At 41.1% G+C, this 25,751-nt stretch overlaps 6 protein-coding genes across 15 annotated transcripts in view; 1 reads left to right on the plus strand and 5 right to left on the minus strand.

Annotated features, from left to right (window-relative positions):
- Positions 1-18,814, minus strand: part of LOC109858281 (ankyrin-3-like) — a 27,375-nt gene extending 8,561 nt beyond the window's left edge. The window contains exons 1-28 of one of the 4 annotated variants that reach the window (XM_020435372.1): positions 18,732-18,814; positions 18,173-18,421; positions 14,165-14,266; positions 13,883-14,015; positions 13,608-13,771; positions 13,338-13,493; positions 13,139-13,267; positions 12,777-12,974; positions 12,407-12,703; positions 11,689-11,886; positions 10,881-11,027; positions 9,612-9,761; positions 9,391-9,531; positions 9,079-9,234; positions 8,458-8,754; positions 8,125-8,308; positions 7,920-8,039; positions 7,665-7,752; positions 7,531-7,548; positions 7,219-7,443; positions 6,985-7,130; positions 6,708-6,916; positions 6,423-6,627; positions 6,127-6,316; positions 5,898-6,036; positions 5,467-5,746; positions 4,823-4,978; positions 7-1,066 (exon numbers count right to left, since the gene is read on the minus strand). In XM_020435372.1, the coding sequence (XP_020290961.1) occupies positions 7-1,066; positions 4,823-4,978; positions 5,467-5,746; positions 5,898-6,036; positions 6,127-6,316; positions 6,423-6,627; positions 6,708-6,916; positions 6,985-7,130; positions 7,219-7,443; positions 7,531-7,548; positions 7,665-7,752; positions 7,920-8,039; positions 8,125-8,308; positions 8,458-8,754; positions 9,079-9,234; positions 9,391-9,531; positions 9,612-9,761; positions 10,881-11,027; positions 11,689-11,886; positions 12,407-12,703; positions 12,777-12,974; positions 13,139-13,267; positions 13,338-13,493; positions 13,608-13,771; positions 13,883-14,015; positions 14,165-14,266; positions 18,173-18,214 (5,330 nt within the window). In that variant the 5' untranslated portion in view covers positions 18,215-18,421; positions 18,732-18,814. Of the gene's footprint in view, positions 1-6; positions 1,067-4,822; positions 4,979-5,466; positions 5,747-5,897; positions 6,037-6,126; positions 6,317-6,422; positions 6,628-6,707; positions 6,917-6,984; positions 7,131-7,218; positions 7,444-7,530; positions 7,549-7,664; positions 7,753-7,919; positions 8,040-8,124; positions 8,309-8,457; positions 8,755-9,078; positions 9,235-9,390; positions 9,532-9,611; positions 9,762-10,011; positions 10,271-10,880; positions 11,028-11,688; positions 11,887-12,406; positions 12,704-12,776; positions 12,975-13,138; positions 13,268-13,337; positions 13,494-13,607; positions 13,772-13,882; positions 14,016-14,164; positions 14,267-15,670; positions 15,789-18,172; positions 18,422-18,731 lie in introns of those variants that run through there. The other 3 variants (XM_020435373.1, XM_020435374.1, XM_020435375.1) reach the window with 3 other exon arrangements.
- LOC109858285 lies at positions 1,405-4,346 on the minus strand. 2 transcript variants are annotated; one of them, XR_002250601.1, is made up of 3 exons: positions 4,175-4,346; positions 2,360-4,009; positions 1,407-2,003 (listed from the first exon to the last, which is right to left on the minus strand). XR_002250601.1 is itself a non-coding variant. In XM_020435382.1 (2 exons), the coding sequence occupies exon 2, from the start codon at positions 3,918-3,920 to the stop codon at positions 3,048-3,050; it is 873 nt and encodes a 290-aa protein (XP_020290971.1). In that variant the 5' UTR covers positions 3,921-4,009; positions 4,175-4,346; the 3' UTR covers positions 1,405-3,047. The 2 variants fall into 2 exon arrangements, 1 of the variants encoding a protein (XP_020290971.1); XM_020435382.1 differs by having other exon boundaries at positions 1,405-4,009.
- On the minus strand, positions 18,809-20,649 carry LOC109858284 (lysine-specific demethylase 8-like). Of its 3 annotated transcripts, none has more exons than XM_020435380.1 (7): positions 20,496-20,649; positions 20,243-20,384; positions 19,940-20,123; positions 19,701-19,853; positions 19,414-19,631; positions 19,183-19,350; positions 18,809-19,092 (listed from the first exon to the last, which is right to left on the minus strand). In XM_020435380.1, exons 1-7 carry the CDS (start codon positions 20,624-20,626, stop codon positions 18,835-18,837), a joined length of 1,254 nt encoding a protein of 417 aa, XP_020290969.1. In that variant the 5' UTR covers positions 20,627-20,649; the 3' UTR covers positions 18,809-18,834. The 3 variants fall into 3 exon arrangements, with proteins under 3 accessions (XP_020290969.1, XP_020290968.1, XP_020290970.1); XM_020435379.1 differs by having other exon boundaries at positions 19,701-19,856; XM_020435381.1 differs by having other exon boundaries at positions 19,701-19,856; positions 20,229-20,384; positions 20,496-20,587.
- Positions 20,650-20,665: 16 nt separating this feature from the next.
- Positions 20,666-21,668, minus strand: LOC109858286 (UDP-N-acetylglucosamine transferase subunit ALG14 homolog). 2 transcript variants are annotated; one of them, XM_020435384.1, is made up of 2 exons: positions 21,581-21,668; positions 20,666-21,338 (listed from the first exon to the last, which is right to left on the minus strand). In XM_020435384.1, exon 2 carries the CDS (start codon positions 21,313-21,315, stop codon positions 20,689-20,691), a length of 627 nt encoding a protein of 208 aa, XP_020290973.1. In that variant the 5' UTR covers positions 21,316-21,338; positions 21,581-21,668; the 3' UTR covers positions 20,666-20,688. The 2 variants fall into 2 exon arrangements, with proteins under 2 accessions (XP_020290973.1, XP_020290972.1); XM_020435383.1 differs by having other exon boundaries at positions 21,505-21,596.
- Positions 21,669-21,798: 130 nt separating this feature from the next.
- LOC109858283 (transcriptional adapter 3-B) lies at positions 21,799-24,454 on the plus strand. Its single transcript, XM_020435377.1, has 2 exons — positions 21,799-21,888; positions 22,084-24,454. Exon 2 carries the CDS (start codon positions 22,112-22,114, stop codon positions 23,459-23,461), a length of 1,350 nt encoding a protein of 449 aa, XP_020290966.1. The 5' UTR covers positions 21,799-21,888; positions 22,084-22,111; the 3' UTR covers positions 23,462-24,454.
- LOC109858287 (ATP synthase lipid-binding protein, mitochondrial) overlaps positions 24,342-25,751 on the minus strand; it is a 3,565-nt gene continuing 2,155 nt past the window's right edge. For all 3 annotated transcript variants that reach the window (XM_020435388.1, XM_020435385.1, XM_020435386.1), the window contains exon 5: positions 24,342-25,122. In XM_020435388.1, coding sequence (XP_020290977.1) covers positions 24,959-25,122 — 164 coding nt within the window. In that variant the 3' untranslated portion in view covers positions 24,342-24,958. The remainder of the gene's footprint in view (positions 25,123-25,751) is intronic.

The following is a 25,751-nucleotide window of genomic DNA, read 5'->3' on the forward strand; positions in this document are numbered from 1 at the left end:
ACTCCCGTCGACACTACTGGCTTCTCCTGCGTAAAGATCTCTTTTGTGACTACGGTGGTTTCTACTTGCGGTATCGTTTGCGTTGCTTCTTTCAGTTCTTCCGGTCTTGATTCCTTCGCGATTTCTTCAAGGACTCCCGTCGACACTACCGGCTTCTCCTGCGTAACGATCTCTTTTGTGACTACGGTGGTTTCTACTTGCGGTATCGTTTGCGTTACTTCTTTCAGTTCTTCCTTCATTTCTCTTTGTATCTCTTCCGCTGTCTCGTGTATCATCTGCGTTCCCTCAGCGAGTTCTCTCTCCTTGTTCAACAGCTCTTTGCAAACTTCCATCACCGGCTGAGCTATTATCTTCTGAACTTCCTCGCGCACAATTCTATCCTCATCCGTGTCTTTCTTATCTTCCTTATCTTTCGGTTCTTTCCGCATTTCTTTCGTCCATTTGTCGTCCAGCATGGAAGCCTTCAAGGTCTTTTCTATCTCCCTCGACTCCGCTATGTGCTTCTCTTCGATATCGATTGTCTCTTTCGTCATTTCCGTCGCGCTCTTGTCCTCGCTCTCCCTTATTTTCTGATCGTCGATTGATTTGAAAAGCGACTTGTCCTTCTCGGACTTGATCGGCTCCTGCGGCCGGGGCGTCGTGCTCGTCTTCGCCATCTCCTTCTGTATTTGCTCCTCAAAGTAGTGCGCCTTTTCCGCCACCGAGCACTCCGAGATGTCCGGCACGTTGATGTCCTCAATTGTCTCCGATCGCATCACCTCCGACATCCCTTCCGTAGTACCATCGCCTTCCTCGGACACGATGTTCGGCAAACACGACTCGCTGTCGCTCTCGTTGATGGTCAACTGCGAGGCGCGCGAGACCTCGGACTCGGAACGCTGATAGCTCTCGCGCTTCCGCGAGATATCCTCCCAGAACTTGCGCTTCTCCGAGTAAGTTTTCTCGAGCTCGGGCGACAGATCTTCTGGTTGCTGGTCGGCGCCTACTTTAGTGGGATAACTAGCATCTACGGATTCTAGGGGACAAACCGCTTTTTGTGCAAGGGATTCGTGGATAGTAGCGGCATCTAGAACAACCAAGAATTATGTTCACATTATTTTTTATTAAGCACGTCATGTTGCAATTACTGGAATACGTTATGTTAATTTTTTTTATTTCGTTTTATCCATAGCGAGATCTGGCGATCGAGAACTTCTGTAGCGCAAGTCTTTTTTTCCCCTCGTTTTTCGTTTCTTTTCACACCCGCAGCGGGTGTCGTGATATCTCAAAGTCTACCGACTAGAGTTTTGAGAGATGACGCTTCGTTTTGTGAAAATAAGAAAAAAATTAGTTTCTCGCAAAACTACTGACATACTTATAGACAGTTTTTCTGGAGAGATAAAAAGAGCTATATATTGGATAATTACAAGTGAGTATGATAGAATACTTTATATATTGAAGAAATAAAAAAATTGTTCTGGTTGATGTACTTAAAACGGCTTTAATTCAGTTGAAAGTACAGATCAGCGAGTTTTTTCAGATGTAACAATCATGTAACATCACCGCGAACAACTATTTTTCATTATACATTTTTCAGTATAGTATACGTATATATTTTTTGATATTTTATATATATATGTATATATATATATATGTTTATGAGAATTTATACTAATTATATGACACAAGAACACACACACATAATTTGACATAATTCACAATTACGAAATAAGATATTCTCTATCGTTCTTCTGGATGTACATACGACGATTTGATTCTAATGACGGCATTGAGTAATATCGAGTGTGCCACAAAAAGAAAACACTTTTTTTTTTGTAAATTACTTGATAGATAAATACGAATACGTATTTGTACATCTCGCGTCCCATATAATTATAACATATAATTATATGCATGTATAAATATGCATTTGTATCGAGAAATTTCTCTAGATTGGAGACATACTCTTTTGCATTAATATCCCATACGGTTGTCTATGATAATGTTGAGGACGGCAGTTCGGTCTGCAAGTATAACAAGTACACAAAAACATTGCGTTATTATTGGCTTTCAAAAAAACAATAACAGTTAAAAGAATTAATTTGTTTCTTTGATAATCGTTTCGCACGCGCACACAATGCAATTGGATTAGTTACGAGTGTTATAATGAGTATTCAATATAATCTTTAGTAGTTGCAAGACGGACTTCTTTGAAAAATTATAAGCATTGTACTTCTATATATATATATGTATATACTGTAATTTCGTGCATTTAATTTTGCCCCATCGATAAAATTCATTTATAGATTTCAGGCACGGTGCAAAAAGGAAAACGAAAGAGTCTGCGACAAACAACAGTTTATCCAAAAAATAACATTACCATTATTTTCGTACGATGTATGTCTATTCCAGAATGTCAAACGAAACCGGTCCAGTTCATTTTCCAGTTTCTTGAAATCAGATTTCAGTATTCTTGTCCACAGATTTTTGCAGCTCCTCTTTTATTTATTTATCGTAAAAATAAGGCTATTACTTTTTGGACACTTCGGTGGGAAGGGAAGTCAACTAAATTAAGGGAAAACACGATGAGAGACAAACTTAAAAATGTTTTTGATTTTTTTCTAGAAATAATATTTCATCTTTATATATGCTAAACACACTGAAGCATTTTCTTATACAATTTCATAAACATTAAGCGTCACGCTTAACATATTACAGTTTCTTCATTGCACAACCTTACAGCTTGATCGTCCATGGCGTGATCATGTTGTCCGTGACTCTCTAATAGAAGAAGACTTTAAAATTCTACTTATCTTCCAAGTAAGACTTCTTAATTAGATCAGAACTCGCATCCGCGTAAGACGTTACGCAAACCGCATCCCATTGCAGCAGTTGCAAGTACCGGAGGGTCGTTGAGTTTTTTCTTTTTTATATTTGTTACTCAATATTCAACGATATGTTACCTCATTGAAATTTCAATTAGAAAGATCTTTATTCCAGGGAATCACATCGCGTTTCAGTTAGATCATGTTTGCTAGTTTTCTCACTTCGTCATAATCCCGTTTCGTTTAATCGACATCCTCGATATCGGTGTGGCAGTCGCTAATCGGATCCTCGACAGTGTCCGGCACGTACAACGTGTTCTCCATTTTGTTGATCATGACGATCTGCGAGGCGGCCACGATGTCGAAGGCCTCGTACAAGTGACTGCTGGAGGCCGCCTCGTCCAGTTTGTCCTCCTCGTCGGATGCCTCCATGTCCTCGCTGTCGGTGTTTGGCATTTCCGGCATGTTCGTCGCGTCTTCTTTGTCGATAGAAACCATTTGGCGCGACAATCGATTCCGCACCTCCACGGAAAACGGTCCGTCGCCCTCCTTTGTGGTGATCATTTCGCCACCGAACTCGGTCAGTATGTCCGACCGAGGCGTGACGTAGATCGTCGGATGGACGTCCTCGTCGGCCTCTATGTCCTCCAGATCCGTATCACCCTGATAACCGTTGTCAGCTGTCACGTTCAGCTTGTCCCGTGCGTCCTTGTCTTCGTCGCTGTATATCTCGTCAACGTCCGTGAGATTCTCCGCGAAGCTGCTGCGTCTCGATCGCGACCTCATCTCACCGTCGACTATGAGATAGTTCACGTTCTCGTTGGTCTGCGCTGCGCGATCAACGTCTTCCGCACCGGTCACGGAGATCATCGGACTGCACTGATTGCTAGCCAGCGAGATTTTCACCGGGCTGAGCTTGCCGATCTTGTTGGTGATCATCGTCAGCTCGCCCTCGGAATCTGTGTCGGAGAAATGCAACGACGCGTTGCTCATCATCGCGTTCAGGCGTCTTCTGGCGGATCTGGATTTGCGTTTGACCTTCGTCCCGGAGGAACAATCCTTTTCGCACGCTTGACCGTCTTGCTTCATGGCGCATTCGTTGACTTTTGTCGTCATGCTTGGATTTTTTTCCCGTAGCTCGATACGTTTAAACGCGCCGACCGTAAGTGCGCAAACTACTAACGAACTTAAAAAAACACCTGAAACTGAAAATTGTAAAAAAAAAAAAAGAAGAAAAATTAACGCACTAACGCAAAAGTGAGGCAATTTTAAAAATTAGTTGGGTTGTAATTGAAAACAAAATGAGAGAAAAGAGATTTATAGAAACAAACGAACAACAGGTGTATGACAAACTGAACAGAGAAACTCACGTTTTTCGACAAATGCTGTGTGCGATGCTCGAAAGAAAGAGAGACAAATGCGAAATTTGCACCGTTCCCTTCGTCGGCGCGAAACGAACTAAAAGAAGTCCGCCACCGAGCGCACGTTCGAGCGACGATGGTGATGCCGTTACGTCTAATTAAGTTAAGGAAGCCTCACCCAACTCTCTTAAGCCGTAAGCTGATTATCTTTTTCCCCTTGAATTAAAAAACAATTTTTACCGTCTTCAAGTCGAATCGAATTCGACAGGTGAACTTATTCCTCTCGATCTCGTCAAGGTACTTCGCTTTCTTTTTTCGTCACTCTCGCACTCTGTTCACGAATCATCCCTACGTCGCCAGACCTTTCTCAACATGTTACGTAATTCTACATCTCCCTGAGCGGTTACGTTTTAACAAAAATTATTTATTATAATTCTTCGTTTAACGCAAGTTCTCTTTTTGCACCTTGCATCTTTAGAGCGAACGAATCAAAATCGAATTTCGAACAGTCGAAACAGTTTCAATTCTACCACGATTCGAGATCGATTTTCTCATATATCTAGTTTCGAAATACATTTCGACAATTGTGCATAACGCAAAATTTGTGAGAAGAAAAATATACATTACGTCTAATTTCTAGAGCTATCAATTACGTACCTGTTTGTTCCTTCTGTAACGTGTCAGTTATAAATTTCTTTTCCGTCGGCGAAGCGGTCTCTTTGGGCTTGTCGGTTTTCTCCGTTCTTTCTTCCATTTTGTACTTTGATTTGTAATAATCTAGCTTTTGATTTATGATATTGGAGTCTTCGTAACCTGCGGTCACAAAATATTATCATTATTCGTAACGTGGCATTCGCGCGCAAAACCTTCCATCTTGTCAAAATACCGCCGAAACTATTCCCTTTCTTCCGTCCCTGCTCTTCGACAAAATGGCGCGTTCGGCTTTTGCGCGGAACTGAGACGCGCACGTGGCTCATTCCGCGCTTGTGTGATTGAAACAAAAGTGCGCAGTAATGGGATATAATATAGTGCAGAAGTGGGAAAATTTATCAAAAACGAGAGATCACCGACGGTGACAACAGGAAGGTTCGATTGCATTTACATATTTTTTTTTTTATTACATTATTTTTAATAAATAATTAAATTTAAAAAGCTTTAATTTGAAATAATTAAAGCTTTCCTTATTAAATTATGTGCACATGTATATACTTATGTAATTTACTTAATTTATCTTATTGACTAATTAATTAATTTAATTGTACATATTTATAAATTATGTATAATTTTTTATTTTCACGTACCTTTTAACTTCTTCTGTACTTCTTTCTTCATAATAGCCTCGGGAAGTACAATGTTCAGCACGCAAATAGGCTGCTGAGGCGGTTCTCCCTTTGCGATTTTCGGTTCCCGCATGAACAACATCCTCGCGACCGGATCTAGCAACGGATCCTTCACTTTAACGTGAAACGACAGTCGATTCTGGCGAAAAGCCTTGAACGTGAACTTCAATTGTACTCCGGATTTCGTTACCGGTACCAAATTTCCACTGAATTCGATATAAAGATCCTTTCCATCGAGTGCCTAATGAACAAATATTCAAAAACAATTAAATAAATCTGTGTGTTATTTAATTTAAATGTTCAAAAAAAACAAAACAAAAAAAAAACAACTGCGTGACCCGCAGAATGTCTATTTTTTTAAAAAATTTCGAATTTTACGATCACGAAGATACCTCAACATCGCGACTCTTCACGATTTCCGTGAACTCCTCTTGCTTTTCCAAGGTGTGCATGCCCTCCTTGCCGTCGGTCATGCACAATATTCTCAACGTGGCCTCTAATACGTCCATTCTCTTGGAGTAAATTATAAAGCTGTAAATGGAATTTGTGTTTAATGCGCTTTGTTTGTATTGTAAAAATTAGCTAATCGCAGTCACGCGAATCATCAGAAAAGTCGCTCACTTCGTTATATATGGCACATGTAAGGATTCCTCGTACAATTCCGTCGCCATTTTCGGTACCGCGCTGATGTTCCTGCAATCCATCAGCCAGAATCTCGCTGACACGGTGGTGGTGAACGACACGCGATCGTTCATAAATGTCAACGGCGTCGAACCGGTGACGTCTTCCCACTGCGATTCGTTGGTTCCGCCTAAAGTTGGGACCGAGTTATTTTTATTGTCGTCATCGATGCGAATATTGAAATAAAAAGACAAGACAGTTCTGTTGTGTTTTTTTTTAAATTGCAAACTAGATACCCGCGATGCTGCACAACAGGCGTAACGTAGGTGTTTCTCCGCCGTATTGATTGATCATCCCCTTGTTCGCGGCTTGCGGCACGGGAATCGTCAGGGTTATCGGTTTGTGAAACTTCCGTCTTCTCGGTTCGATCGTTATTATCGGCGACACCGCGACGCAGTTACCGAGCAGCTTGGCGGTGAGCTCAGCGGGAATAACGTGCGCCTGTGAATGCAGATAAAATCATTTTGACATTTTGTTCACGTCACTCGTTTGCTCTCTGCGCGTTTCGGAACTTTACTCGCCTGCAGGCCGACTTTGATCTTCTTCGTTAGCGCGCCGGCGGGAAACACGGCCTGCACGTGGTTCGCCACGCTCGAAATCAGAATGCCACCCTCGGCGCCGATAACGTGAACCTCCTGCTTGATTCTAGTCACAATGGCGAAGTACTGCGGAAAGTCCGTGGTGATTATGCGAGTGATTCGTCCGGAATGCATGGCGCTCATCTGAGGATCTGAGGATCAAACAATTGTGTTGAAATCGATGTTTTCTCTTGTTGTTTCCCACATCGCGGTGACATACCGTGAGGCGTGTTGAGGAGAGTGTCATCGTTGTCCACGGAATTGTCGTGCTCCTTCCACGTTTCTCCGTTCTCGCTTCTCAGGATGATGATTTCACGTTCCTTTCCGTGAACCGACGCGAAATGCGGTATGTCGATTAAAACGGGTCTGAAACGGATTATATTTATATTTCTCTCAATCTTGGAAGAAAAAGCAGATCTGTACGTTCGTACGCATCATAGCGAGATCGTGTTACCCTAAGAATCTCGCGCCGACCGGGCCCATCTCGATAATCCGCGTGGCGAGAGCCTCGCCCTCCATCAGGGGCGGCGGATTCGTCACCTTGTTCGGTTTCACTAATCTGCACGTTACGCGAATCGGCATTGTCGCTCTTCGGGGCGGCACGATGATGCGCACGCCGCTGTGTCTGCACCCTTTCATGGCACCGCCACGCGCGTCCACCAGAAAGCTTATTAGAAATCTGTAAATTTTGGATTTTCGTAGTGACGCGTCCTCACGGTGTATTCACATTTCTTTTCTTAATACAGTCACTCTGTTTTATACTTACGATTTGAAGTGCAGTTTCCTGAAAAAAAAAAAAAAGAAGATGTGTGCATGTTTAGATCAGAATAAAAAATCTTTAGGAATAAAATCGTTTCTTTAGCAATTAAAATGGCAGAAACACAAATTCTCGACGCTCACCCTAGATTCAGTCCGTCGGCGCTATCGAAATTCTCCGCCAAACAGTAATTATTGCTTTGCGTGAAGTCTTGCTTCTCCTCACTCGTGACTGAAAACAAGAATAATCGCGCACATTAATTGTTTGCTCGGCAAACAATTTGTTTCAATGTATTAAACAATTTGTTTTCAAAAAACTTCTTTCTCGCTCTCGCGAAAACCATCATTTTATCTTTTCCTAAACAAAGAAAGAAAGATTAAAAAATTAACATTTTTCACCTTGTCTGTGTACCGGATCGTCCCTAGTAACGTCGATAGGCAACGAATCATCCCTTAGACTCTTCATCAGATCCGCCGTAAGATATCGATACGGTTGTTCGCTGATCAGCGTGTCGGAAACTAAAAAAGAAAATTAATTCTTCTATAGAAAATGAATTATTTTGCGGGTTTTTTTTTTTGTGTTTTTTTTCTTGCGCACACGTACCTCCCTCGTCGTCCGAATCAGACATGAAACTAGTTTCCTGCAAGCTTTCGGGAGCTATCACTTTGTACTTTTCCTCCCAGTTCTTATTATCCGGAGTCACACTGTCGTAAGGCAAACCTTTGAGCACCTCCATCACGGAGATGTATCCCAACTTTTGCGCTATGTTCAGCGCCGTCAAACCATCCTGCGACACACACATTCGATAGAACATTTTCTTAAAAGAAAAATCTTGAATATGTGAATAAATATTGAACAGCACATCAATAAAATAAATTTGTTTTAAACAAAGCTCGCGCAATGTGTTAGACTGCGCAGCAGCAGCGAGTTGCTTACGTTAGTGCGCGCTTTGTGCGAGGCGTTTCCTTCTAGCAAAGCGGTTACGATATGAGCGTGACCCTGTTGCGCGGCCTGATGAAGCGGCGTGTAATTCTGATTAGTTCGCACGTCGATCTCGGCGTTGTGCTTCAGCAAGAAACGTATCATCGACAGATTTCCGAAATGAGCGGCCACATGAATCGGTCTGTAACCGGTTTCCGTTTGGCTCTCGACGTCAGCCCCGTTCTTCACCAGAATCGAGGCCACCCTAATGAAATCTTCTTGCGCGCACAAATGCAGTGCCGTGAGTCCGTTCTAACGAAATATACGAAAAAAATAACGTTCTTTGTGGCGTTTATGTTCTGTATGCGAAATAATTATTAAAGCAAATATTTCTCTTCGTCCGAAATCAATAAAAAAAATTGACATTTAAAGTTCGCGCGTTCAAATGACATTAATAAGAGTATGTCGCGAATGTGAACAGAGAATGGAAGAGAGCAGAACAGAGATTGGATTTTTTTTCGTCGCAATCAATGGAGAATAAAGGACGCGCGTAACGAATTTAACTGATTCTTCACAAATACTAGAAACTGCGATGTGTGTGACAGAACGGAAGTTTTTTTTTTAATTGTTTTTTACCTTGGCTTTGTGATTAGGATTGGCGCCGTGCTCGATCAGCAAGTTCGTCATGTCGTAATGGCCCTTCTGCGCGCTCAAATGCAACGGGGTGAAACCCGCTTTGGATTCCGCGTTAGCGTTCGCGCCGTTCTCCAAGAGAGTGGAGGCAATGTCCATCTAAGCCAAGATTGCAAAAGATTTTGCACAAAAACTAGTTATTCGCATTAACGACTAGATTGTTAGAACAGCGTGTACATTCGGCACGTTAGAAAAGACACTTCCACAGCGTTATGTTGAAGTTAATTAAATCGCAATTTAATGATACAATTTTACCTGATTTTTGCGAGCAGCGATATGTAACGGAGTATGTCCATTTTGCGAGGCGAGATGAGGCGACGCTCCTTTTTCCAACAGGAGATTCGCCACGTTAGGATGATCGTAGTGACACGCCAGATGCAACGGTGTGATGTCGTTCTGAAATGTCGTGAGAATAATTTGATCACATTCGAAAGACCTTTAAGTCCTGAGTTGCGTATACAAGCGTGCACACAAACCTTTCCTTGGACGTCGAGTTTGCTCTCCTTTTGCAAGAGTATGTTAGCGACATTCATATTTCCGTACTTAGCAGCGATATGTAAAGGTGTAAAGCCGTTTTTCGTCGCAGCCTTGAGAGAAGCATTGTTTTCCACGAGAATAGCCGCCACCTGTTTGTCAAACAAATTATTGGGTTGTAGAAAAAACAATTTCCTCTTACGGCTAGTTCGATCAACTCCGGTTAATTTGATGATCGATCGATTAGCCATCAACCGGAGTTGATCCGGCACTCGGGGTTTTTTTTTTTTTACTTATTTCTACGACGCAAAAGAGAGCACACATCGACTCTTTCAAACGTTTTTCACAATTTTTTCTTACAATAAAATAAAATATTCTAACAATAAAAATTGCGAGAGTTACCTTCAAGTTAGGTGCCCGTTGGAAACTGAAGGATCGTTAAAAATTGATGTACGTTTGAACGACATGAGGGTTATGAAGACAATGATAAGAAAGTTTCTACAAATTAAAATTGTACTTCTACAGAACAAAAATATACTTTCTGTGCAGGAAAATGCGTCTTGGGTTTTAAAGCGGTTTTTAATTCTAACGAATCTATACTAGCGAATCCTACGTATTAATAAATTGTTTATAAGACATGTGGAAATGTGTGTTTCAGGAGAACGCGTTTGGCTCGACAATCGATATCGCCTCGGAGCTAATAAAGCGATTGCCAAATGTCACGGGGTGAAAATTACGCTCTCTAATCCGGTTTATGTCCCTTCGTGTAACGAGATCATCCGACGTGTAATACAGGATACATGCATGAGAGCGGCGACGAGATAAAAGCGCAGTGTGCCCGGAAGTGTCTAGAAACATATTTTGCATTAAAAAAAAAATATAAAAATTATTAACTCAAGAGAAATAAGGCGCAAAAACATAAAGAATAAACAAGATAACGAAAAAATTTATTACCACATATAACAAATACATGATGTGAGAAACGAAAACGTAACATAAAATTTATATCATTTATGTGTAATTAACATAAACCAAAAGTCCATTAACAGAAGACGTGTGAAACAGATGTGGGTGCGAGATGGTGAGCGGATCGACGGTGATAAAAACGACAAATGCGTCCGGCGACGGCGGCGACGACGGCGGCGGCGGCGGCAGCGTGTGCGTTTTCCCTTCTCCTAAATGAGATACTCTCGTTGCCGGCTCCAAAACAGCTGTATTCTACTTTGCGCGGCGACGTGTTCCGCTATTTGCGCGTATTCTTTGTACATTACCTCCTCTTGACCCTCCTTCGCCGCGATGTGGAGCGCCGTGTACATGTCCTTGGTCGGGGTGTCGACGGCCGCGCCGTGCTGCAGCAGCAACATGACGATGTCGATGTTCCCTAATCGAGAGGCAATATGAAGCGGTGTTTGCTGTTCCTACAAAATAACGGGGATACGCCTGTTAAAAAAAAAAAAAACCTACGGAAGAATTTTTCGCGCGCGGAAAAAACGATTATAGATGTGAAGAGATGACGCGATTAAAATTAACCGAGAGAGAACCAGTTGACTCTTTATTTCGAAGCGGAGATGTATTTTACACAGAAGGTGATGGTTACTTGTGAAATTAAAAAAAATGGAGTTGCAGTGAATTTTCTCTTTCGGCGATGTGCGAGTGTTGTCTTGAACATTTAAAGGAAAAGCGTGAAAAAATATGCTATGTCTTTCTTGCGAATGTCATCACACACAAAAGTTCGGAGTTACGAATCGTTGTTGAAATCAAATCATCTCGACATATGAGACTGGTTAATGGCTCATGCTTTTGTACAGAGAGAGGAGTGCGTATATGAGAGAGTGGTTACACAGTTGTCTATGATTCTTCTAGATGACTGTCTAAAACAATTTCTGTAATCCTCGGGAGAAGGATTTTTTTTTTTTTTTTTGCTGTTTCATTGAATTAAGCAAGTTTAGTCGGGTGAGAAGAGTCGGAAGAAGCAAAAGAGGATTTCGGTTTTGTTTTTGCCGGGTTTTGGTTTGTTTGTTTTCTTTTGTTTGTTTGTTTTTTTTTTTGTTTTTTTTTTGGCAAACACGCTTTACTTACCCTTGCACGAGCATCGACTTTGGCACCATTTCTTAGCAAAATTCGAATAATGTCTGTCTGATTGGCTCTAGCCGCCAGATGTAGGGGTGTTTCGCCCCTGACAGTCGGTACGTCAGGATTGGCTTCGTGCTGCAGTAGGAATATCACGATATTCATGCACCCCATAAAACTGGCCACATGTAACGGAGTCAGTCCGGACTGCAAAACACACGTACATGGTTGTCTGTTAATACTTTTGCGTCTCAATATGACTCCAGAATTAAAATTCGATTCTCTTTTCCGATTTATCGTCGTTTTTTTCTTTTTCTTTTTTTTTTTTTTTGCTGTTCTCGATCACTGATTTGATGAAAAAAAAAAAAAGAATGGTACATTAGAATCGAAGACTAGGTCGACCAATTTCGTCACTAACGCACGACCCTTTAACCAGTCTTTGAAATCAACCAATTTCACTCTTACGAGGAAAATCGTAAAAGTACGGAATCAAGATCGCATTTGATATCTGCTACGCGTTAATTGGTGCGCACTTCGAACGCGTGCTTGCGCGCGCTGTGAGCCGATTGCGTCTGTGCGATCGATATCACGATTCGACCTTGCGATAATCGTCGAAACGTTGCCAACAGCCGTGTAGAAGAGACATTTGTGATTCACAGTTGCGAGGAAACACTGATGAGATCTGATGCGACAGAGAGTGAAATAAAAAGAAACTGAGCTACGTTACCTCGGTGGTTGACTCGATGTACGCCCCGTGTTTCAGTAAGAGCTCGACCACTTTGATGCGATTCTTCTTGCACGCGATATGGAGCGGTGTGAAGCCGTTCAGCGCTCGGGCGTTCGGATCGGCTTTTCGATCGAGCAGCAACTTGGCGACTCGGACGTGTCCGCAGTGCGCGGCAACGTGGAGCGAGGTCAGATAGTCGATGGTCACTTCGTCCACCGGCGCGCGATGATACAGCAACACTCTCGCGGCGTCCACGTGATCTCCTTGCGACGCCATGTGCAACGGCGCGAGACCGTTCTGCGTGTGCGAAAATAGTAAACAATTGTCACAGTATTTTAATGCGCAATCGAATCCGAGGAATGAAGCGTACCTTTGTACGTGCGCTGATCGGCGCCGAATTTTCTAGCAGAGTGCTGACAACTTGCTCGTGACCCGATCGCGCCGCGCAGTGAAGCGGAGTCAAACCGTCTCTGGTCTTGGCGTCGATCTGCGCCGAGTTTTCCAGCAACACCTTGACCATATTGTTCTTGCCCCATTTTGCCGCCACATGTAACGGACTTATATTGTGCTGGAGAAAAGTAAATCGCGCATAAATATTTAAAAACGCTGAGTTTGTAAAGATACGAAGAGACGCTAATTATACGGATTTTCGATCGGGATCTAACGATCGAAGAGAGTGCTCAAAATTTATTGAACGTTATTCCCGTCGCAAATTGTCTCCGTGTCACTTACCTTAGCCAAGTAATTGACATCGGCACCTCGTTTTATTAATAATCGCGCTATCTCCTCGTTTCCATAATGAGCGGCGATATGAAGAGGGGTGAAGCCGCTCTTCGACGTTACGTCGGGCTTGTGATCGTTCTATAACAATCGATCGTTAGCGCACGGCGATATTTCAATTTATTTCGAGTTTCACGCTGCCTCTCCTCACCTGCAAGAGCAAGTCAGCGGCTTTGCAGTCGTCCTTCTTGGCGGCGATGTGAAGAGCCGGCAATCTGACCTTACCCTTGGAGTCGTTCTCCAGAAGTACGCTGACCACCTTGTCGTGGCCCTGCTGCATCGCCACGGCGAGTGGTGTAAATCCATCCTGAGACAAATAAAAATGCGAAGCATTTTCATCCCGTGTGTCTTCGAAAACTTATTCGAAGAAACACATGATTTAATTTAAGGAACAGAAAATATTCTAAGCGAACGGGTTTACCTCCGTCGCGAGGCTCTGATTGGCTCCGTTGCTAAGCAGGAGCTTGACAACCTGATCGTGATTCTCCTGCGCGGCCATGTACAAAGGAGTGAATCCATTCTGCGACTGGATGTTGACGGCGGCACCATATTGAATAAGTATATTGACTATTTCAGACTGGCCAGCTGAAAAGAAACGTTGTGCAAAACATTTACGATATGTAAAAATACGATTGCGACGTCACATGCGTCTATGAGAATATTCCTCTCTCTCTCTTTCTCTTTCTCTTTCTCTACCTAGCGAGGCGATGTGCAATGCGGTATTTCCTTTCTTCGTAGCCGCGTCTACCTTCGCGCCCCTTTTCAACAGCTCAGTCACTATCTCGACGTGGCCATCCTTCGAAGCTAAATGCAAGGCATTTAAACCGTTCTGCAACGTGAACAATTTTACGTTACGTTCATTATTTTTTCAATTCGTTTATTTCTTCGTTATAACACTTATATTTTCACGATTTTTATTTAAAAAAATTAAAATTACGCGGAATCGTTGATGACAAACGCGCACAACAAGATGCTTACCGAGTTGGCTGTGTTAATGTCCAAGTCGGTGTCGAGAAATTCGACCACTTTCTCAAGGTTGCCCGACCGAGCAGCGCGAAGAAATGCTGTCGTGTCATCAGCCTGAATGCAAAAAGAATTTTATATTTCGTTAGGGTGAATCGAAGCGGCACGTGTCAAGCAAAAAAAAAAAGACGAAGTTCGTGCTTACTTGTAAAAAAAGAACAACGTGGAAAACAGAGGGGTTGACGAAGGTGTATTATAATAAAAAGGCAAAGGTGCGTAATACGGTTATTTATATAGATGTGATGTATAAGTAACCCAGTTTGCACAGAGTCATGCAACTCTTTGTCTTCTTTTCTCCATTAGTTTTAATGTCCACTTTGTGTTATTATCTTTGTTAAAAATCAACGATAAAAAAAAAAAAACAATGTACGTGTGATAGAACTTAATTAAAAATTTTTTAAATGTCTGAAATATGAGCAATTGTGATGAGCAGCGAGAAAATCTTCGGTGATAAAAAGAAAAAAGACAAAGTTTTGATTAAACCGGCATCGAATTTTAGCCAATGGTTAACGCGACGATTTCTCCTCGGCAAACGTCGTTTGTTTTCTCAGGAAATAGAAATCTCCAAGAAAGATCCTCGTCCCTGTCCCCGCGTCCCGCTGTGATTCATCGCGATAAGGAATCACATCGGCCAGGTGGTGGTTCGAGCCGACCCTATTGGCGCGCACGCTATAACTCCCCGTCACCCTGACCTTTGCGGCCGGTCGTTCCTGCCGGTTCCTGCAACGCGCATCTTATCCAAATCACGTTTCTTATCGCTTATCGGTCGCCCTTCGTCGGCACCGACACACACTCGCCGGTTGTCGCAATTAAAACACGACCTCGACTCGCTCGATTTTCAACCCTTTTACGTTGCTCCCAATTGATATTCTTTGAAAAAAAAAAACAAGCTCCATTCGACAATCAGTTCAAAAACGGACGATGAACGTGTCTAATGAAGAGAAAATAAATAAATCCACTCGCGCGACATCCCGTAACGCGCCGATAAGATTCACCAATTGGAACCGGCACCAATTTCAACGGCGTGAAATCGAATACTCGTCTCGCTGCACGCGCGAGGAATCGTCTCTGCGACAATAAAATGAAAACCTAAAAATCTCGTGAGATTTACTAAGTTTTCTGATTTAATTCATTGAAACAGCAACAACTCCGACGGAGCTTCGCATTTAACACACTTCGACGGCCGGCCGTCGCGATCAGTCGTCACTCGTAATTACGACGCTCGTAATTTCTAATTTACGACACTTCGAACGAGTTTCTCGGGCCAACGACGAATTCGGCGAACGAATTTACAACTGCGAGTTGTGCTCGAAAATTCCACATGCTTCATCTACTTCGATCGGTCGATTCGGATAGAACAGAAAAGAAAAAGGGTGAGGAAGAGCGAGGCGGAGGAGGAGAGGGTGCAAGATGCCGGTTCCGACCGCTAAACCGCTTTCTTCCGTATTCCGGAAACTGTACCTGACTAATATTGTCGGTGACCATTGCGAACAACGGCTCGGCCAGGAAAAACGTATCCGCGACTGCACCGTCAGCGTCGTTGGCCGCGCTCACGCACAGGACGCTTTCGTTTTCTCCGTCGAACGCGCCGACCACGCGCGCGTTACGCCACCATTTGTGCACACCAACCCCCGGGGGTGCGCACGAATAACGCAGAAGGAAGAGATAGAGCGTCACGGGCGGATAGGAGCCGCCCTGCGCGAGCACGCGACCGCGCAGACTCGAGCGACAACGATCTCGCATATAGAGGGAACGCCGCGCCGGGGGTGGCTCGTATCAGGCGGAGAGGGGTGAGCGAGGGTGGCGGTCGCCGGCTCACTCGCACCCTCCGTGAGTGGCATATCGTCTGTTCTTTCCATTAGCGCCGTTCTCTCTTTCTCCCTCACTCTCTCTCGTCTTCTCTATCGTCAACATACTGCGCTTTCTGTGTGCCACTTTTTTTGGTAAAAATCTCTCTTGCTGTTGTTGAAACCTTGGCCTGTCTTGAGAAATCTCGAAGATTTTGTTTGTCTACGAAATATAACGTGATTTTATATCCCAAAAATACAATCTTTCGTAATTCTACGATATATATCGCCTTTTAATTTATTTTTAACAACTTTTCTATAAAAATGTTTAAAAAAAAATCTACACAGTACAAGTAAAAACATAGAATCTCTCATAACTTCAGAATTATTTGAGATCGAATTAGAGAACAAATTTAGCGGAAAGCGAGCGAGAAATCGAAATCGCAATTAAATATTCGTCTACTTTATGAGAACTTCTCGTTTCTTTTTTCTCTCTGATTGAAATTAGAAAAGTTAAGATTCCGAACATTCTTCTCTCGATGTATCTCACCTTCCATTTGTTGGGGTATCTTATTCCGAGACACAATAAGTCTCTCCTCGTCGTTCCGTCTTACACGTATGTTTTCCATTTCATTCTTTCACCCTCGCTCTATATCCTCCGATCTTTCCCCCCTCAATCTTGTGTCCACGTTATATACGGAGTTTATAGAAGGCATTATAAAGACGTGTGTGGTGGTGGATTTTCCCCGTAGGGTCTCACCGTCGTGGGGGGTAAGATTACCGACAGGATAGGTGGGAACCCATCCGGATACCGACTTTCGCGCGCGCGAGATTGCAGGTGCAGGTGGTGAATCTTGCGTCGCCACGTGCAAACAAACGCCCGGAGCTATTGAATGTAAAAACACCTGATTGTGAATACCGAGAAAGCACGCGCAGGGTTTTCGTTTTTCAGGAAACATGAATATAAAAGTGTTGCGAGAAGCGCAACACGAGAGCGTGTAGAATTTTTTTTTTTAACTCACATGTCTAGAAAACAAGAAAACAATGTGTTGTAAAATGAAAATTTAAATTTTCTTTCAATACACGCGACAAAAGATCTATTGTGCGCGGAATATAATACATATCTTGAAAAGAGAGAGTATACTACGTGTATATTAAATATAATACACCAATTGCGTCGCCACTTCGCGAGAAGAGTCCTCGATTTAACAAGAAACGATTGTTCAGACAAACGCATCGAAATTGTCCTAATTGCATCCCGAAAGAAATAGACAGCTATGCCACTGCGATCAATAAAGTCTTTACAGTATGTGCGGGTCGTCCAAGTAGGAAGAACAACATGCATATATGCGTGTCGCCCCGTCGCGTACAACCCTCCACGATATAACAACCTTGCAACTCGCGTGACTTGATCCAAGGCCATGACCCCCCGGCGACTTCAGCGCGCAGTGCCGCACTTGTACCCTTAATTTTTTCTCGCGCAGCAATCGGCCGTAAGATTTCACGTCGTCATCCCGTGAGAGTTTATCTCGCAACGGTGTATCAACGTGAGAATTCTTTTTTCTTTCTTTGCAACTTTCACATACAAAACATCTAAAATCAGATCTCCGTTCGTTAGAGTTCGAATCAAATTTCCAGAGACAGATGTTTGTTTACACGATACATTATACCGAGCGCGACAATCGCACTTTTTTTTTCAATAAAAACGTTGCTTCCGAAAGCTCTGACAGATATTTCTAAAAATAGCGTCGAGCTATCGCTTATTGGACAACGTCCAATAATCACCGTAAGCGTTTACGCGAGGTCCGATAGCGCGATATCAGCTGATTTTCAGTCATTCCGCATTTCAATCGCGTTTATTAGGTTTACGTTGTTGATCCCGCACACTTGTTACAAGAACGGCACGAGCCAGATCCTGCCAATTACTTAACGCAACACGCACAATATTTGCACCTGTTGTTAATGTATTACCACACAGATGATTAAATTCTCTGTTTGTTAATGTTAGCGATAGTGTTGGACATCTTGCATAAAATTGTTGCACAAACTGTCAAATTGTAAAATTGTCGGGTTCTCTGCGTGTAGTACAGATTCTCGTGGGTGAGTTAAAGATAGCGGTCGATATCGCGACAGGATCGAATATTAATTAGCAGGCAGGGTTTTTTTTTTTTTTTACCTGGAGCCTAATGATCGGTGGGAATGCGTCCTCTGTCGTCATTACTAAATAATAAACTGTATACTCTCTTTTGACAAGCTTCTATGTACATGCACGCTCGGTAAGCACCATGCTGAAGACGTAGACCGTCGGATATTAATAGATAGCACTATGTTATTTTTGTTAAGCTCTCCTATATACCATGGCTTTGTTTAGCAAGTCGTGTTAACATTCCGAAGCGCTAGCATACACGTAACAATTAACTCGAATCTACAAAAACATATACAAATTTTTATTTTCATACATAAAAATGTTCAACTTCTGTTATAATATTAAACTTTTCATTGCACATTAAATGTACATTGAATTGATGCGTCCGATTCAAAGTTAAATTATATATTAAATTATATATAAAATATAATATTAAATTATATACACGTGTAAAAGAAGCATTTGCTTTGTAATTATTGATTCAATAAAGTTTTTTAAATTAAGATCAATTCAATAATTTCTGAATACGACAAACTTGGTTTGCTATATTCGGTTGGGATTGATTTTTATTGTATGTGCGGTGACTTACTTTTTATTTACAATGAGATCTCTAAAAGATATCGCTCTTTCGTGTATAAATATAAATTTTTATTGTAATATTACATGACGTAATGTGGTAAAAATACGACACATCAGTTCCACCAGAAACTAATCGAAAAGCTCGGAGAAAGAGACGTGACATGATGCCACCACTTCGGCGGGATGTACAACATTTCTCCGGGTTTCAAGTAAAAAGTCATGCCGTTTGCTTTGCGAAAGTTTGGCCATTTATCGTAATCGGGCCTCACAGGATCTACCTGTGCGGTATTGTTGAGCAACTTAGTATCGTAAGGATACAAATTATCTGTCTCAGCTGGAGAATACAGAATAACTCTTTTGTAACCAAACACCTGAAAAGAGAAAAATAAAATACGACTTTTAACTCATAAAAAAAAGAACTTTCAACACGACTCAAGTAACCTTTGATAATTGTCCCTTACCTGAGAGAGCAGATTATGTTTTGGATCAAAGTGCAAAGGTGACAATGTGTTGGCCGGGCCAAACCAAGCGTTCACGTCAACCTCTGGCGAATTTACATCGTCACTGTCCTCAGTATCGGAAAAACAGCAATATTCCGGTATTTCGAAATCTTCTTTCAATTCAGGTATCTAAAATTATTTTCAAATTTTACCTTTCTACAAGATAAAATTAAATGCGCGACACACCGATACCTGTTCGAACAACTGGTGCTGCGCTAAATAACCAATTTGGCTATTGCTTGCGATAATGTGGTTTTGTAAAAACTCAGAAAAATTAACTAGATGCTGCGTCCAGTCTTCTTCGGTGTAACGAGATCCGATCTCAATCGGCACCGTGCGAGTTCCCGCAATCTTATTCAAGTAATCGGGATTTTTCCACAACGTTAATGCTTTCCAGTGACTTATGCAACCTAGTAGAATTATATCTTCAATTAATCAATTATATATTTTATAAAATTTAATGATTACGATTTATGTACCTGTTAATATAGCGGGAAATTTGGGCATAAAAATTTTATTGTAAAACGTCTCCATTGATGGTTTCTCGAAGTATCTCTCCGGATTATTAGATATTAAAAAATTTGTTCCCTCGTGATTAATTGAAATTTCTTTGATATTTGTAGCGCCAGAGTCTTCTAATAAAATTTTGAAGATTTATTTTTTATACAATTGTCCTTTTGTGTATGTGTGTGTATGATTGTTATATTAAAAGTTTTACCAATACAACAGTTGTTTAACTTGGTAGCGATATTTGTCAATAAATTTGGCACACTCGAAAGTGGCGCACCTAACAAAATGCCTCTGTCAATTTGATTAATAATATTCTTCAGTACAATCTTTTCCTTCTCTTTGTCTTTCAAATTATCAGCAGTAACTTTGTACTGAAGCTCTAACAATATTGCCTATAAAAGTATATTATGTAACTCAAACAAGTTAATGAGGTTTTATGCAAATAAACTATGTACAAAACAAAATAAATATATAGTGATAATTCCTCACACACGCACAAGTATTTGTATACCTTTACAACAGTACATAAAGAATAGCAGTATCTGTACTCTATAGGAACGTCTTTCCAATAGCCTGAATTCAATGTTTCCCATGTGCGATCTAAACAGGCTTCCACTCTTGTTATCGAAGTACTTATCCATTTTTCTTGAGTTCTTTTAAGAAGAACAGAGTTTATGAGCAAATATGTTAACACATACATTACAATAAAAATGTGTATAATAGTTTTTATATTCTTTAAGTTATATATAAGTTTTAATATTTACAATAATTTGTCAGATGTATGCAGCATGTTGATTATTGATGTTAAGTGCAGTTTTATTTCAGTTGGTATATGTTCTAATTCTTTTATTAATAATTCCCAAGGGAGTTTTATCATGGAAGCGCTATGAGTCATTGTTTGAAAGTTGCTTCTCACAAATGCAATTAGAATTTGATATAATTGAGAAAGGTCTTTGTTTATAAAAAGATGCTTCTACTATAAACAGGCTTACTTAAATAAGCCCACTGAACAATCACATAATCAGCCAAGTAATACAAAATTTTTCCTGTTAAAGAAAAAGTCTTAACTCTGCAGAAACTTTCAATAAACACAATAACAGTTTGTGAGAAGCATAGCGCTTTAAGCAGAAATGCTACAACACACAAAGGAACACAAGTGCCTGGGCCGTTGCACAATATAAGTTCTGGTCTTTCCCTCCACAAGATCGAAATACTGTTCAGCGTGGCGAGCACAGTAGTCCAAACTGATGTGAAGTATGACTGTCGAACTTCCCGACTTCTGTAAATGTCCACAATGTTGTAATCTTTATTGCCAGTCTCCAGATCTCTCACTTTCTCAGAACTGAGTTTGTCCGTTTGCGCGTGAACGTATACTCTAGGCGAGTAGTTTTTGACGTTTAAACGCTGAACAATGCGAAGCATCTCAGCTGTGTGTCCACCTGATCCTAATATTATCATCGTTTTAACCGAGGAAGACTTTTCTCTGGGCTTGTGACGTTTCATAAATATCAGGAAATATAATCTTACAAATATCAGTGCGCAACAAACAAGAGCAACGTAAAGGACGAAAGATAGCGTGTACATCTTCCACTTTTATTGTGTATTACCTGAAAAAAAATGTTAAAAAAGAAAATACGTAACCGTCACGCAAACAAGATACTAATTTACGTCTTTTCAGAAGCTTTTCACTAATTTCATAAATTTGAAGTCGATTATAAAGTTTATAAATTGCAACAACATGTATATCATGATGTAAACAGAAGAGTTTCTAACCTTAAAACTAGCACCGGTTCTCGAGCGGCGATTTTGAGTTTTTCACGAATTTAATTATCGAAATGTGAAATCATACCAGATTATATTGAAATAGGCGATAAATTGCGATAAAAGTTTGCGATATTTATCAGCTTTTTTGTAGAAATTAATCGATAATGACGGCAAACTGTCTGGACGCAGCCGATAATTCAGGACTCGGTTGAGGAAACCAATTCGAAATCAATAAACATCCCTAGAACAGTTTTCTCGTTTCGCCGTATGAGGTCTTCGAGCCAATTCACATTTATGACAAGACTTATAACCATGATTATAACCTAAATTACTGTCTGCAGACTTTTATGAGATATTGTTCGTAAATAACAGAGATATATCTTATGTTTAAAGGTGAGAATACGCACATATATTCTCCAATAGTCCAAATAATAATTGTCGCACTGTTTTGCGATCGTTGAATGTTGGGAAGTAGAACAGAATTAAGTGGCTATTGCGGACGTAAATACGATATATTTTTGGAATGAAGACTCGTCAAGAGTCGCAGAAATAACAGCTTCTCAAGCTGTATTTTGTTTTTGTCTCCAGTATCGATTGTCACAGTCTATTCGGGAATATGTCGGGAAAAGGGAAGCAGAGCTCGAAGAAGACCATTCTCAAAGTGCGCGAATCCGGGAAGAGCGCGCAGTCTTCGGTGGCAGCCACCGATACAACCTCGGAGACATCAGAACCAACCACGTCCCAGGTCATTTTGAAAACGGTCGACAGCAAACAGTTGCCCAAGTACACCAGCATCCTGAAGCGCACGCCAGAAGAGGGTGTTGGTATGGATGATCTCGACACATTGCAACTGGAACTGGAAACTCTACTGTCAGCGGTTGTCGTGCGACATCGCAATCTCCAGGAGGAGATCTCCAACCTGTCGGCGGAGGAACGAAGAGACAGACGATCGAAGAGCGGAAAGGGATTGTCTTTGCTCGACAAAAAGGTGCGCGAGGAGAAATTCAAGCCAAAGGACATCAACACGAAGAGCCAGTCACCTCTGCACACAAAGCTCTTCAAACAGAAAACTGTAGGGAGCTCGGCCAGTCAGGTGGTGCCAAATTTGCACGACATCTCGAGAATTGAGGGATCCAAATCAGACGCACCAAAGTTCTTACCAAAAAATGACATACCCAATAAATTCTGGGCCTCGGTAGATCCTTACTGCACCGACATCATGCCTGATGATATTAAATTATTGGAGGAACTTATTGCCACGCACAGTGACATAAGCGAATTCAAGAAGATCCCACCCCTGGGTCGTCACTACAGCTTGATGTGGGCACATAACGATCTACTGCAGGAAGAAGACGCAGCGAACCCAAATAGAGAGAAAAAAAAGGGCCGCAACACAGACATAACAAATTTGATCACAAAGAGCGAGAAAAAAACCAACGGTATCGCGACTAACGGTATCGTGGGACCGATCACGCAAAGATTGGTTACCGCACTTATGGAGGAGAACGTTTACGTCGCGAACAACAACACGGAGAACAAATTATTCCGGGACGGAGATCCGCCCGTTCTGAGAGATCTCACCATTCAGAATTCCATGAATTTGGAATTGCGAATGCGTAAAGAATTAATTGACCAAGGAATTTTGGAGCCCGACACGCAAAAAAAGAATCAAGAGGATGACGAGATTCTGGCAGAGGTCAAGAGATGTCAACAGGAACTCGCCGCGCTGTCGAGTCACAACGTCACGCAACTGAAAAGACTGTTGAATTTGGCCCAGGAGGAAAGCAAGAGACAGTTGTTGAAACGAAAAATCAGCGTGGCTGATAACGAAGTGATAGAGCATTACAAAAAGTTGACTCTTGCGAAACAGAGGAAGGTACCGTTGTCGAGGAAGGATCAGGAGAAAGCGTGGGCGTGTCTAAAGGAAAGGGAAAACCTCCTAGAACAATTAAACACTGCCAAATAATGATCCAGCAAAAGCCTATACATACATGGGCTTTTTTTCCTAGCGTTATAAATATGTATATTTAAACCTCGTCTCCGCACGGTGTGGTGTACATGTGCATTAACGTAAACATGAGAGAGAACCTCTCTAGGAAGCGGAAGTCTCTCCTTTCGGAGGACATTTACGTGACACTCATCACGTATCGCGGTGTATATGCGTACTCGAGACCACATCTACGAAAAGAACGAATTGTCTTCGCTTTAAACACACACAAAAACAACTTGAGAAGTTTAATAGAAACAGCGAAAATATCAACTGTTGATTACATATATATATTTCAACGTTAAAGATTCTATTTTTAAGAGACACTTATATAAGTTCGTGTGTGTAAAGAAAACTCGATGTATAAAAAAAAAAGTAAAGCTAACTTTTCATTTTTTTTTTTTTTTATATCATTCACTTTAATTCAAGGTGTTAGCTCCGTCATATCCACAATGCCTAAGCTTATTGTGATAATTTCCCTTTTTTCATTACTGTATGATAATTTTACCGTTTCATGCTTCACATATTCTTAGAGTAAAGATCCATTAAATGTATCATATTACAGTAAATAAATTGAATACAATAGAATTGTATTGTCACGTACATGTACATTTCGTGATATCTGATCAAGTACACTCTCTCCCCCTTCTTTCTGTTTAGCGGTACATCTCCGAGACTTTTATTAGATACCGTAAATAGAAATAATTTTATTTCACATAAACACTTTTGTGTAAATGGTCGTACTTAGATTCAAATTTTTAGAACCGCAGTAGTTCGTAAACGAGACAACTTCAAACACACACTAAAAAAAAAGACCACAAAGGAAAAATTGTAAACAAACATTTGCGAAAAATCCATGTTCACGACAAAGATGTTTATTCGTTTCACTGTACAATGAAGTTTTTTTTTCTTATCGTCGAGAATTGCCTTAACAACGTGCGTACGCGACGGCACAACAATGATGAATTCCTTAAATGACAAGATCGACCTAAGTGTTCTGTTACTGTCGCAGCAGAACACTAACAAAGGTGAATAATGTATGCTTGCACATGAAAATGCAGATGCCGTTTGTTTTTTTTCCTTTCACTTTTAACTGTCAATAATATATTTTATATATAATATCTTATTCGTTTGTTTATAATTGAGAAATCCAGCATTTTTTATAACAATGTGAGTTTATAACGCTACAATGAGGTCAGTAGGCCATGAAATAATTACGAACAAGCTGAAGGCTTGGACAGCTGAGACGGTCCGCACTTAAACGACGTTAACTGCATTCACAGCTTCCGTGTGTCTTCATTGTCGTACCGTCGCAACCCACCCGAACCACGGAAAAATGATCCGAGCTTCTCTAATGATTTCATGGCATCCCGCGTACCAGAGACAGCCGCTGCCTTTTTTCCCATGGATCCGGACAACGCTGTCTTGGCAGTGACGCACTATACTATATCAGCACTTTCTTATGCTTATTATGACTTAGAAGGCGAAAAGAAGCAAGAACGCCATCATAAGACAGAAGAGACCCATGGCCTCGGACAGGGCAAATCCTAAGATGGCGTATGAGAATAACTGCTGCTTCAAGGAGGGATTCCTTGCATAGCCGATAATCAAGGAACCGAATACGGATCCAATGCCGGCACCTGGAATGATTTGACGACCATTTGATATTATTTTTCACACTAACCTACAAGATACACATATATATATAGATATATATGTGTAGTAAATTACATAATTGTATGAGGAAACAACACAAAAACACTAGGAGTGGAGTCGAGAACTTGAAAATGATAACTTATAACTTTACTTTCAGTAGGAAATCTCGGGAAGCTTGAAGGAGTTGGATTCAGAATGCAAATAATATGAGGAGAGCTATCATCAAACTAAAGAGGGCTATTGCTTCTGACAGCGCAAATCCAAGGATGGCGTAGGTAAAGAACTGTTGTTTCAGGGAGGGATTACGTGCATAACCGATTATTAAAGACCCAAAAATCACACCAATACCAACCCCTATAATATAAATTTCTTCAGACAATAACATATAAAAACAGATACGTAAACACGAAATGTTTATCAAAGTGATTGATTTAACTTTTTGCGACCGCAATTGTTAATTTCTGTTTTTTTTTTTATTAAAACAAAAGTATATATTGTAGTTGAAAAACGTTCGAAATATCTTTATATTCCTTCTGTTATTATAGTATTCTGCGTTTTTATATCTTTATTAGTGTAGTACAAAATGTTTTTTATTTTAGAAATTGATATATAT

This window comes from Pseudomyrmex gracilis, unplaced genomic scaffold, assembly GCF_002006095.1.
Source record: "Pseudomyrmex gracilis isolate BER0280 unplaced genomic scaffold, ASM200609v1 scaffold_196, whole genome shotgun sequence".
Lineage (NCBI taxonomy): Eukaryota > Metazoa > Arthropoda > Insecta > Hymenoptera > Formicidae > Pseudomyrmex > Pseudomyrmex gracilis.